The following is a 12,901-nucleotide window of genomic DNA, read 5'->3' as shown; positions in this document are numbered from 1 at the left end:
CTCTGTCTGCCGATATTCGTGTGCCTCAATTACGAATATGACTGTACCACCTCTTGGTGTCAGTCCATTTTCTATAAGTTTTAACGTTATAGATCTTCTTATGTTGACCGGGATGAGTATTATATCCGGGTCTGCTTCTTGCATAGTATTATCAGCTTCTATTAGTTCAGCTGCTAATCTAACTCTCTCTCTTTCATCATCACTTTCTGACATTTTACTGTCAGGAAGGTTATTCTGTTTGTTTGCAGATCAGGTTCCTTATGGAAACAAAGATTAGATGCACAATATTTTGGAACAGTGTATCCTTCAACGTTGATTGAACCAAGAACCATACATAGGAGTTCCCTCCTGCGAGGTTTGGCGGATTTTACCTCTCACCCACTCCAGACGTCTTTGGAGTATTATGGGAAAAAAGGGTCTGAGTGAAAGAGCACGACTGAGTTACTCTAAAGTCTTGCGTTAGTTTTATCGCCTTTCCAAACGTTGGGCGCCATGTAGTGTAGTTCCTATTATCCCAATAGGCTCTGCGCATTGGAATAATACCTCCAATACTATAGACCTAGACCCGACGTTAACTAGGTCTTCTACTGTCGATATTAGACTTAAAGTTTTGGGTTTGCCAGCTAGCTCAGAGTTCACTAGAAACTTTCTCGAATAGGCAAGGAGGAGTTGAACCTCCCTGGATAGACAAGAAGGGATTTAGTTTCTGACAACCTTAGAACATGACAACTTTGCTCTCCCCTAATCAAGAGTGTAACTCTAGAGTCGTGTGAAAACAAAAGACAACTTATTTTACTCAGTCAGTACGTGCATTCTTAGTTTCACCAGTTTGTAGAGAAAAGGAAGAGACGGGCGTGTTCAATAAAAGATGTTGTTTATTGATCAGTCTCTTTTCTCGTACAAGAGAAATGGATCGATATTATCGCAATACTTATGGTTAAGTAAAGTGCATACAATAAAAGCAGAATTATGAAATAATACTGTAAAAGCATTGATATGGTTTCTAAGCCATATGCTATTTAAAATAGATAGAATATATACATACACATATACATTCGACTAATCGTACTCAACTGGTGCTTCTAACCACGCCTACCCCGGTGTACCTGACCTAAGCCTAATACGTGGGCTGGAGTAGAAAGTAGCAGTTTTGAGTTAAGTTTGTTTTGCCAAGTGACTGACTCAAGAATTCTCTGCAAGGGGTTAATCAGTTCTGTACCTGAGATCTAGGATGGTTGAGGGATGGTATCTCTCGTCTGTGGTCTCGATATTCCAAGCTGCCTGCAAGGGCTGCTCGGAAGCGCCGGAGCTGGATTTCTCGGCAGGAGAAAGGCAGCGTCTCGTTCTCAGCGCGTCAGGAAGGCGGGGCAGCGCCAGTGGGCTTCGCTCTCTGCTGGGCTTCAGCAAGTCTCGCTGCTCCGATCTCGTCACCACCGCGTGTGTTTGCTTAAGGCAATGTCGGTAATATTTATACCTGTAAGGTGCCGAGATTGACGTAAGGATGGACATAGATACGTCAATAAGGATGTCATACGAGCTGGTCGTTAGCACATTCTTTTACTGAAGTTCTTTGAGAAATCAAAACAATGGCCGCAGGGATTTTCCCAGGTTGTCATAGGTTTGATTTGTTTTGAGAACTCCGTATGCCTTATCAGGGGCTGGAGGAATATTGCTTGCCTAATTAGATGGCAAGCGTTATGACCTAATCAGATAACGCGCTCCTGTGCCGTGGTCTGGCTTAATCAGATAACGGTTTCTGCATCATGGGATGGCTGCTAGTTAATTTGTTAACCAGAATAGGGTCAGGAATAGGGGGATCTATACAGAACCTATAGGAATACATCACAGTTTACATAAAAAAATTAAATTGTTTTACTTTGGGACATTAGGTTATATCCCTATAATGAGTGGACTTTCTTACTATGAATGAACCACACCCCTTTTACTCTGATGATTTTTTTTATGACTCAAGGCAAGGTACTTCTCTAGGACCATATTTATTAGTCTTTAGTATTATGGACGAAGCAACTTTATGGTCTATTATGCAATATTCAAGAAATAATTAGTGCAGTGTGTACTCTGAACTGAATTATTTCGAAGGTGCTCTGAAATGTGAAAATCATGCGAACAAAGACTGTGAAGAAAAATAGTTGCCAAGGGTCAGATAGGTAATCTGGCTTTTCTGATTATACATTGTGCAGGTCAGCCACGGAATGGGTATCACATTCATTCTGATATCTGCCCTGATGAGAAAAAGTTTAGTGATTAACAAAGCATGTCAGCTGCTTTGTGTCGTCTCCTATCGATGGCCTCTATTGGTGTTATGGAGTGAGCAGCACTATGGTCTATTAAACCATATACATAAAGCGTTTTTTTGTTGTTGTTGTTGTAAATAGCTTTATTTCGATATTGTTGATATCATAAAAAGCAATACATATACATTAAAAAACAGTAAAAAACAACACACATTAAAATTACATAAGCTCTCTGCAACTTTACATGTGTAGAAACAGTCTAAAATACTCACAGGCAAGGTAGGAAAGTCTATAAAATCTAATGCGCCATGCCCAGCCTAAAAACTTAGCTAATCCACTAGCAAACAGGGGGCGAGGGTCCGTTTTAAGATTTCTTAAGGCCTCCTTATATGACCTAGTCCCAAATTCTCTACAGAGTGGCTTCAGCCATCTGCTACGGGGGGACTGTGTAGGCCGGGCATTCAAACAATAAATGGGGAACTGTCTCTAATCTGTCCAAACAACAAGGGCAAAAAGGGGAGGTCTGCGCCGGGACCTTCAAATTGGCAGTCACAGTTCCCACTGGAAGATCGCCTACCCTGAATTTAAAACAGAGGGCCCTATCCACAGGCACTGTGATAAAATCCAGATATGGCTCACAGAAGTGCACATCTTTTACCAAGAGAAATTCTACCGTTGACCTGCACAAATTAACATTCCTCTTTCTGCCCTCGACCACCCAGGACCAAAATAGTTTTTTCAGACTTGACTTTGGCGGGGCAGATCTATTGATCCAGTCGACCTCAAGGCCCAGATCTATTAAAAGGCATTTAACTTCCTTTAGCCACTGAATCTTAGCCCAGCCAGGCAATGCAAGAATCTCTTTTAGGCCATCAGCATAGCTGGACAATTCAGGGGCTCTCCGGATACGAGCCCATAAAAGGAGTGGGCGCAGCCTCACTTGATCGCTAATAGGGCGAGTGCCCATATCTAGGAGAAGAGGAAGAGTTGGGGTGCTGTAAGGGAGGTCCATTAGATCTTTGTGGAATTTGTTTTCAGAGCGGGTCAGCTGGTCGACGTTCTGCACACCCCATAGTTCTGCCCCATAGAGAGCTGCACTGACGCCTCGTGCCCTATAAATATCAAGAACCGGTGCAATTGGTTTGTAGGAGGAGCCCCGATGTTCCTTGAGAAGGGCACCCATCACTCTCTTATGGGACAGTAGCATTTTTTGGAGATGGAATTTCCAACTCGTGGAGTCGCAGAGACGAATGCCAAGATAGTCGAACTCCTTAACCCTCTCGAGTGGGACTAAGTCAAGTTCCTATTTCTGTGTTAAAATCTCACTGTATTTTATGGGGAAAAAATGTATATCCATTTTTACATTTTGCTTTACCAAAGGCATTGTCCCGTATTCCTGGAAAGGGAGTATATTGGTTCCTCTCTTTAAAAAGGGGGCAAGAGATTTACCTCAAAATTACCAACAAATTGCCCTCCTAGATGCCATTGGTAAGGTTTTTACCAAATGCCTACTAAATTATTTAAATGACTGGGTATCTTTGACAGAAATACTCCCACTTGAGCAGACCGGCTTTAGGAAACAACATGGTACTCTAGACAATCTCACTGCTCTCCAGGTTTTGACAGAAAAATATGTCTTAGTCTGTGGAGGAGGTATATACGGTGCTTTTATCGACTTCTCCACTGCTTTTGATAAGGTGGACAGATCTTTGTTGTGGAGTAAATTATGTGACCTAGGGATGCCCCCTAGTTTATTAAGGTTAGTTATTGCCTTACATACAGATACTTGGTGCAGAGTATTAATGGGGTGTGAGAGAGGACTATCTAGGGTTATTCCCTCGACTAATGGACTTAAACAGGGTTGCCTACTGGCTCCTCTGCTGTTCTCTTTATACATAGCTGATCTCCCCCAGGCTTTATTATCATCTAGCAACGGCATTGCTCCAGTTTTAGGGGGTACTTCAATAGTGTGCCTAATGTATGCGGATGATATTTTAATTTTGGACCTCACCCCAAAAGGTTTGAATGGTCGCCTACACACCCTGTACACCTATGCCGAGGCCCATTATTTAAAAATAAATATTTCTAAAAGCAAAATAATATGTTTCCGGGGAATGAAAAAATCCAAATATGACAATTACTACTGGTCTGTTGGGGGCGAAAGGCTAGAAGTAGTCAAATCTTATCCCTTCCTCTGAAAGATTGTCACAAGTAGCCTAAGTGACAAAGCTCATATTGAGAACAATAGCAGGAAAGCTCTGGTTCAAGGGAAGAGCCTTGTCTCTCTTTACAAGGCAACAGGTAGAAGGCATTTTTCCATATTGCTCGAGGTATTCCGAGCAAAAATTCCCGCATCCCTTATGTATGGTCTAGAAACAGTAGATATGTCAAGTTGGAAATTTTGGGATTCCACTGAAGGAAAAATACTACGTAACCTAACATCGGTAAGCACTGCAAATTCCACGTCCTCTCTGAGACAGGAATTCGGTTTGCGTAGCTCCTGGGCTCAGGCAGTTGCGAGTGTGGTGCGTTGGGTTTTCAATATAGCTAAAGGAACACAGGGTACGCTGAGGCATCTCATAAAAAATGAGCTGTTGGGTACTTTTAATGCTTATTCCTCAATTGTAAAGAATTTTCGACAATCAGTTATATTATTACAGTTGGATGAATTAGATCTTTTTTCACTATCAGCGGCCCAACTAAAGTCGGTTCTAAAGTCGGCTTCTTGGGAGCTGGGATATAGAGTAGATAGTGGGGCATGTAAATTAATGAGAGGAATCCTTATTAGTAGTTTTTCCCAAATGAAAAAACCTCAGCCTCTTGTTAAGGCATAATTTACTTCCATTAACTTGTCTTTTGTCTAAATGGTATGGCCGTTCCGACATTTGTGATTTCTGTAACTCTAATTCCCAGGACGTGTATCATGTAATTTTTGTTTGTCCTGCACTTATGGCATTTAGACGTAAATGGTTAAAACCAATATGTTTCCAAATGGGTATCCTTACAGTCTCTGATTTTATTGAAGCAATGCTTAACCCGCCAAATGAAACGTTCTGTTTTAAATTGTTCTATTATTTTAAATGTTTTCTGCAGTTATATTGACAGATTGATACATGTATTTTTTTCTTCTATGGTTTTGTTTTTATCATTTGTTTGTAATTATGTGGACCTCAATGGAGTTCCGTTATCATAAAATAAATAGCCTTGAAACTTGACTAAGTCAAGGGTGGGCGGTTTGACTGATTTCTTCGGGGGGTTTAAGACGAGGAACTTCGTCTTCCCCGTGTTTATGGCTAGACCTCTTGAATCGCAGAAGGTCTTAAAGCTGTTCAAGAGACTCTGCAGGCCCACTGGTGACTTAGAGATCAGGAGGGTATCGTCTGCAAATAAGAGGGTAGGTATTTTCTTGCCCGACAGGGATGGTGCGTCTGCTGGATGTTGTAGCAGATGCTCCACCACTCCGTTAACATATAATGAGAACAGAGTGGGGGCCAAAACACAGCCCTGGCGGACACCTCTATTTACAGGAATTTGCGATGTTTTTTGTCCCTGTACACCCCACCTGATCTGTGCAAAGTTGTCTGCGTGGAATCTTATCAGCATATCCAGAAGGTAAGGGGGAATGCCTAGCGCATCGAGAACACTCCAGAGCTGATTGCGTGGGACCAGGTCAAAGGCAGTCCTTAGATCTATAAATGCAAGGTACAGGCTGCCTTTGCCCAGTACAACCACTTTCCAGTAAAGCATCAGCAACCGGAATGCTTGCTCGATCGTCCCCGTGCCAGTTCTAAAACCGGCTTGGAAGTCTGATAGAATATTGTTCTCTTCGACCCACTGCGTAATTCTTCCTAGGACGACTTTGCCTGCCACCTTCTGCGAGGAATCCAGGAGGCTAATAGGATGGTAATTGGCAGGGTCGTCCCGACTTCCTTTCTTAAAGATAGGGACGACCTCTGCACCCTTCCATGAATCTGGTAAGGCCGCACCAGCCAAGCCAGCATTCATTACGGAGGCAATAAGTCTCCCCCCCTCGACTAGGTTGACACGAAGCAGGTCCCCTGAAAGGCCGTCGGGGCCCGCCGCCTTGTTGGGGACCAGGCGCTTAATCGCCCCTTCTACTTCTTTGCTAGTAAATAGGAAGTCCTCACTGGGCTCTAATTTACCCGGGGCATACTGACCCACCTCGGTATGCTCAGGGCCCTCGGCCGCTGCGTAAAGCTTGGAAAAATGGTCAAACCATACTCCCTCAGTTATGTTACATGTTATGAGCGAGTCCGTGGGTTTGTCCTTAGTTCTTATTAGGTCCCAAAAGCCTTTGGAGTCCTTCCTAAGACTAGCTGCCAATAGGTCCTGCCAAAATAAGATCTCATGCTCAGCCCTTGCCTTTATTAAGGTCTTTCTATAGTTACGCCTAGCAAAGCTAATCTGGGCCCATCCTTAGCTTTTACCGCCCTGATCAGCTCCCTTTTGGCAATACTGCAGGCGTGTGAAAACCAACCCGCGTTGCTCATGGGTCTACCATTTCCGCTGCCCCTTGAGCCTGAAGAGTAAACCACAAACAGTTCACCTAACGCAATAGTTGTTTCAGAGAACAAGTAAGGAACCTCAAGATCAATGGCTCCTAAGGAGTCTAACCGCGTTGCGGTGTTGGACATTATAGATTTGGCACCCCAGATCTTATCCTCATTTACCACAAAGGTGTTCCATTTTAGGCGTCTGCCGCAATTAGAGGGGATTACTTTATGCGTTAATTTCCAGACATGAGGGGTTGGGGCTGGAGACATACCCGTCCAGAGGGAAGACAGGGACAGGAGTAGAGGATTATGGTCACTGACAGAAGACTGGAGGACCTCCATGTCAATTAAGTGTGCCCAGAGGCTGTAGTTCAATAGGATGAAGTCAATTCGCGAGGAATGACCCACTCTATTAAACGTATGAGCTCCTGACTGGTCTGAATTAGATCTACCATTAGTGGCCCTAAGGCCGTGTTCCAGACAGAGGGCATTAAGATCGATGGCATTTTGGGACCAGCTTCGAATGGGGGCCAGTGAGAGGGGTGGAATGCCTCTCCTGGCATCATCCTCCCAGGTGCCCAATACATCTTCGCTAGCCAGGGGTTCAAATGTGCAGTTGAAATCCCCTGCTAGTATAACAAGGGCGTCGGACGCACAAGAACTAAGACCCTCCTCGATGCCCGTAAGAGACAGTGTGGAGGACCCGCCCCTTGCCCCTCTAACATAGATGTTAAAAATTTCAGGCCTTATGGTATGGTTCTAGACACCAGGTTTCCTGGAATAGGCACAACCCGAAGGGTTCAACAAATGTGTTCCAATCGGGTATGTCTATATTCCGCGCAAGGCCTGCTATGTTCCAGCTAAGCACCTTCAGTCCTTCGCCACCAATTCCCTCTAGGCCCCGTACCTGGTCATTTGTGGGAGGGGCAAAGACAATGCTAGGGGCAATACTAGAGGCCTCAGCCGGGGTCAGAGATACAATTTCTCTTCCAGAGACCGCCACGGGGGAGCATAGAAGCTCCCCCCCGTAATCAACGGCGGCGGTAGAGTATAGCTGCTGGCATGAGGTCCCTCACCTTGAGTGGCCACTTCGGATGGGGGTAGCTCTGGGGAAAACGATCCCTCTAACAGTAGCCTGCCTGTTCCAAACGACTCCCTAAAGAGGAGATTGCCCTTGGCATTATGGTGAACTGGGTCTACCTGGCCTAATTTATCGTCAAAGGACTCAGGGACTATTTTAATTAGTCGAGATTCTGCAACTCTACCCTCGTTGGGCAAAGCCCCATTTTCCGATAAATTACAATTATCAGGGATGCATATGGGTAGCACAGAGACAGGGCACGGTGAAGGGGAAGGTGAGTCCTCTGGAGAAGTTGTACAGGGTACCTTGCCAGTGAGTCAGTCAACATCCTCAAGACAGCCAAATCTGTTATAGGTGGGTGCCCCATTCCACCTACCTTGAGTGCCATAGATGGTTTCTAACCGTAGGCCAAGTCCCCCCATTTTTGGAGCATGGTAGCGGGGGATAAAAATAGGTTAGGGGTCTAGCTACTATGGTCGAATTCCCCCCAAAATCGTTCCATGTGCATACATGATGTACTGTATTGGGGTCATCAAAAGAGATAATTATACAATCACCCGCAATTGATTTGTGCGAGGTGCTTATCCATGGTACCCTTCGCACCATAAGAATTTTACTTCTCAGGTGGATGGGTAATGGCCTGTTTTCGTTTAGCCAGTGTGTTACCTTGTTTCTCAATGACCCGAAGTTTTCCTGCTGGTGATATGCAATTTCCGGAACTCCTGTTAGCACCACTACATAGGGCCCAACATCCGGGGGGAGATCAATGTAGCCCCCACGCTGTTTCTCCTTAGGTTTTACCCCCTGTGTCTTGGGATAATAGATCTTAGGTTCTTTAGCCCTCGAGGCTGCCGTGACTTTCGGGACTAAGGCAGGTTGTACAGGCAGTTGATTAGGTAACTCCGCTATAGCATTAATGGTATTACTTATGGCAGTCTTGGATCAGGGTTTGGGAATGGGTTTGGTCACAGGAACCATAGGTGGGATAGCTGTGGTTGTTGGTGTAGGATGAGTTACGCCAAGTGTGCTATTCGGTTTATTATCAACTATACTAAGAGTTGCTAGGGTTAAGATGCTCTTTTCTGTCTCAATCAGCTGGTTTTCTATACGCGATAGTCTGACTTCCAGGGGGGTTAGAAGTTTTTTTAGCGTTTCCCAGACAATCGTTAAAAATTTCACATCTCTTCCCTCTATCACACACACAGGAACCGCATCATTCTCACCTTCTATTACTAGATCGTGGTCCCCCACTGAAGCTGCCCGACTAGTTTCTGCAGCAATGGGGCTGTTATACGCCGTAGGTGGTGGTACTTGGGGGGATAAATGGAGGGGTATGGCGGCCACCCCCCCCTACTGTAGGATTAGCACCCGTGAAGATCTGAGCCTTTGCAACCTTCGCCTTCTTCCTAGAGAAGCCAGATGTAGTGTTGCGCTTACGTTTTTGGACAGCTTCCTCTTTGATTGTGAAGGGATTCCTCCCACCCTCCCCCTTAGGATTAGGGGATATCTCCAGTGGGGCCCCCTTTACCGGCACCACCCCACCCAAGGAAGGACCATGGTTGGAGGTTGATGAAAGGGGTAGCCCCACCATAGGGGCTGAGAGTGGGGAGGCCGATAGCTGATGGACAACTGCCTGCGTCAGAATAGGAACAGGGCCCACCCGACGCTCGGGAGTTATGGCTGAGGCAAAATGACCTAGAGATGATTTCCTCACCAAGGACAGCCCCTGGGATATTCTTCTAGCTGCATCAAGTTCCATAGAGACTCTCTGCTGCATTTTATTGATTTCCACATCAACAGCAGTGTTAGTCCTAGTTATAAAATCATCAAGTGTCCCATTCAGTTTCTTCCCTTTAGCTGCCCTGGTTCTACATTCGCGCACAGACATTGTACCTGTACCTTGAATTCGTCAAGGGCTAGTGGGAACAGGACAAGGATTGAAAATACAATCAAGGAGCCAAGAGGGGTGGCCCGGTCCGGTCTCTACCGTTCTCTAACGGCCTCAAACGGCCCGCCCTTGTCCCGGGCTTCTCCCGGGACGCTCCCGCGCAGCGGGCGTACAGCCTTCTAAAGTAGCAGGAGAGGGGAGTGACGGGCGGGGGGGCGGGGCCAGCAGGGAGAGCAGCCCAGGTGGAGCAGATTGGGCTCGCAGGGACTCCTGGGTGATTGAGTCCCTGCTACCGTGCTCGCAGCCCTGCCAGCAACACCACGCCCCAAGCCCTAGCACAGGTGACCGCCCCTCTCCCAACAGCAGCTCCCGCTGTTCTCAGCCAGCGAGTTGCTGTTAGTTTCCTCAAGGGCAGAAGTCGTGAAGGGAAGTAGCAGCAGTCCGGTCCAACCAAAGGGCAGGTAAGCGTCCCACCAACAAGTCCTGCAGCCTGGTTTTTACTCGGTGGGCGGGGGGGGTGTGGGGCCAGTAGGGAGAGCAGCCCAGGTGGAGCAGATTGGGCTCGCAGGGACTCCTGGGTGATTGAGTCCCTGCTACCGTGCTTGCAGCCCTGCCAGCAACACCACGTCCCAAGCCCTAGCACAGGTGGCCGCCCCTCTCCCAGCAGCAGCTCCCGCTGTTCTCAGCCGCGCTGCGGGACCCGCGAAGCGGGTCCGGCGAGTTGCTGTTAGTTTCCTCAAGGGCAGAAGTCGTGAGGGGAAGTAGCAGCAGTCCGGTCCAAACAAAGGGCAGGTAAGCGTTTTTTGTGCAGTGCACATCCTGAACAGAATTATTTCAAGGTGCTCTCACATGTGATGGTGACTGAAAAAAGAGGGACAGTAAAGAAAAGTAATTGCCCATGATCACACAGTTTGTTGAAAAAAAGTTATGCAAGATGTGTGAAGTTCATCAATAGAATTATTTTTATTTGTTTCGTTTTGTTTTCATGGATTATATTCTTTGTTCATTTAGTAATATAATTTATTATTAATTCTGGTCAAACTCATGTATCCATAACATAAATACGCCCATTGCATTTCGGGCAGTGCCCTTCATCAGGGGCTTAATCCTGTAAAAAAAAAGGAAACCTGAGCTCAGTCTACCTAGCTCAGTATTCAATACCACAAATCAACAATGTTATAGATGGTAATGTGAGGTGAAGGCTTATACATCTCCAATGAATCATGCGTGACATTACCTAGATGAGTGACAGTCTGATTGCACCCATTTACAGCTGTTTTATTCTGCCACGGCCCGTGGAGGGAATTGCGGTAGGGCACGCAGACGGGGCGAGGGCACGGTGGGGGGTGATAAACACCGGAATCTGGATGATTGCAGGTAAGTAAACAATTAAATTAATAAAACTAATTTCGTAGTGCGCCCTGCATTGCATTTTGCGATGCAGGGCACAGAACGAAATTGTTTTTTATTATTTTAATTGTTTACTTACCTGCAATCATCCAGATTCCGGTGTTTATCACCCCCCACCCTGCCCCTCCCCCGCCCCGCCTGCCTGCCCCACCGCAACTCCCTCCACGGGCCGCGGCTGGATTTATTAGTATGAAATCAAAGTTTGATGGTTAGTCACATTGTTTCCATGACCCTTTGCTTCCAATATATTACATATACTTAGGGTGGGCATTGGGTCAGCCCCTTGGTCAAGATTGGTTGGCTTTGTTGCTATCTCACTAACCTGCCCGTGGTTTGATAGCTTTCCTCCTTGTTATTGTGTTTGTCTGTCCCTCCAAGGAGCACTATGCTCTCAAAGTGTTTTGAGTGAATGAGTTAGAAGATGCTTACTGCTGATGCACAAACATCTACACCATCCATGTTGCAACATAATTTGTTAAAATATAACAAAATTAATTGGTAGGGTGGCCTGGATTAGAGCATAGTGTACAAGCACAATCAATAACACTGTCCTAAAGAAAGTTACCCTGCAACGATCATATCTTTTTCTCATTGCCTTTCCACCAGGCTGTGGCACCAGAAACCAGCGAGCAAAACACACTCCTAGAAGCGGCCAGCAGCACAGGGTGCTTCCGGATGTTTGAAATCTTAAGAAGATTCCGAAAGAGCTGGAGGAAGTGCCTGCCATGGAGGAGCAATCAAGTGAAACCCCTTTAAAAAGACAAAAAGACACCTTCATTGTCAAAATAGGCATCAACGCATGTCATGTATTATAGGACCCTTTTCCTGCATTCTCCTTTTGTCAACCTCCTTCCTTTTTAGATTTGATTTATAATGCCAGATCTTCACCCTTTTTTTTAAAGCCAACTCAGATGAGACATTATTATTAACTTCAATCTAGATAGCCCATCCAAAGAAAAATAATTCTCATCGACATCATTCTGAATAGCATTTATCTCATTAAAGACAAAAATTACATTTAAAAGTCCATCTCTTTAGAGAAAAGAAGCCACGCGGGACTTTCAAAGAATGCGGACCAAGAATATCCACTGTGCCAAGCTAAAATTAGGAAATCGGTGCCTTCATAGTAATTCTACATATGTTGAGTGAATGATGCTGAACTGTGAGATATGAGTATGGGGGAGCAGCCTTGATGGTAGGGAGATGAAAAAGGAATATTTTCTGTAAAACATTATCATTCTTTTTTAAAAAAAGAAAAAGGTTAATAAATATGTTTGTGTTATGGAACACTTGTTTCATTTCATGGGAATCAGGTAATGTTATTCAAACATAGTCTGGCTTCCTAGAGCTCTTTATGAGAATGTATGGTATTGCAAAAAATAAAATATTTTGTAAAAATGACAGCTGATATAGGCATTGCATTTAAAGGTGGTTACTAATTTCTTACATTTTATTTTTGTCAAGAGCGTCACAACTAGATCTCTTTTTAGTGATGTTTATGGCATCACAAAGACACCATATTTTTCATATCCCACTAGGGGAATTACAGCAACTCTTGTCCTGATACAAGGAACTGTTGGGGCCTAGAACTCATTACTGAATATTTTTCCTTTCTTGTTATTTATCAATGTATAGCATTGTTAAATACAATACCCCAGCAGGCCACCGATCATGTGATTGTAGCAATTTCCAAAGGGTCACAAATCGAGAACTTACTCATGAATATTAATGAGGTAGGTCTATTTGCAATCCA

At 45.0% G+C, this 12,901-nt stretch overlaps 1 protein-coding gene across 8 annotated transcripts in view; it reads left to right on the top strand.

Annotated features, from left to right (window-relative positions):
* Window positions 1-12,510, top strand: part of LOC144780983 (uncharacterized) — a 1,867,627-nt gene extending 1,855,117 nt beyond the window's left edge. For all 8 annotated transcript variants that reach the window (XM_078659579.1, XM_078659581.1, XM_078659578.1 and 5 more), the window contains one exon: window positions 11,755-12,510. In XM_078659579.1, coding sequence (XP_078515705.1) covers window positions 11,755-11,904 — 150 coding nt within the window. In that variant the 3' untranslated portion in view covers window positions 11,905-12,510. The remainder of the gene's footprint in view (window positions 1-11,754) is intronic.
* Window positions 12,511-12,901: the final 391 nt, after the last annotated feature.

Source organism: Lissotriton helveticus, chromosome 9 (genome assembly GCF_964261635.1).
Source record: "Lissotriton helveticus chromosome 9, aLisHel1.1, whole genome shotgun sequence".
Taxonomy (NCBI): Eukaryota; Metazoa; Chordata; class Amphibia; order Caudata; family Salamandridae; genus Lissotriton; species Lissotriton helveticus.
The sequence above is the reverse complement of the archived record's forward strand: the minus strand, read 5'-3'. Positions and strand labels throughout refer to the sequence as shown.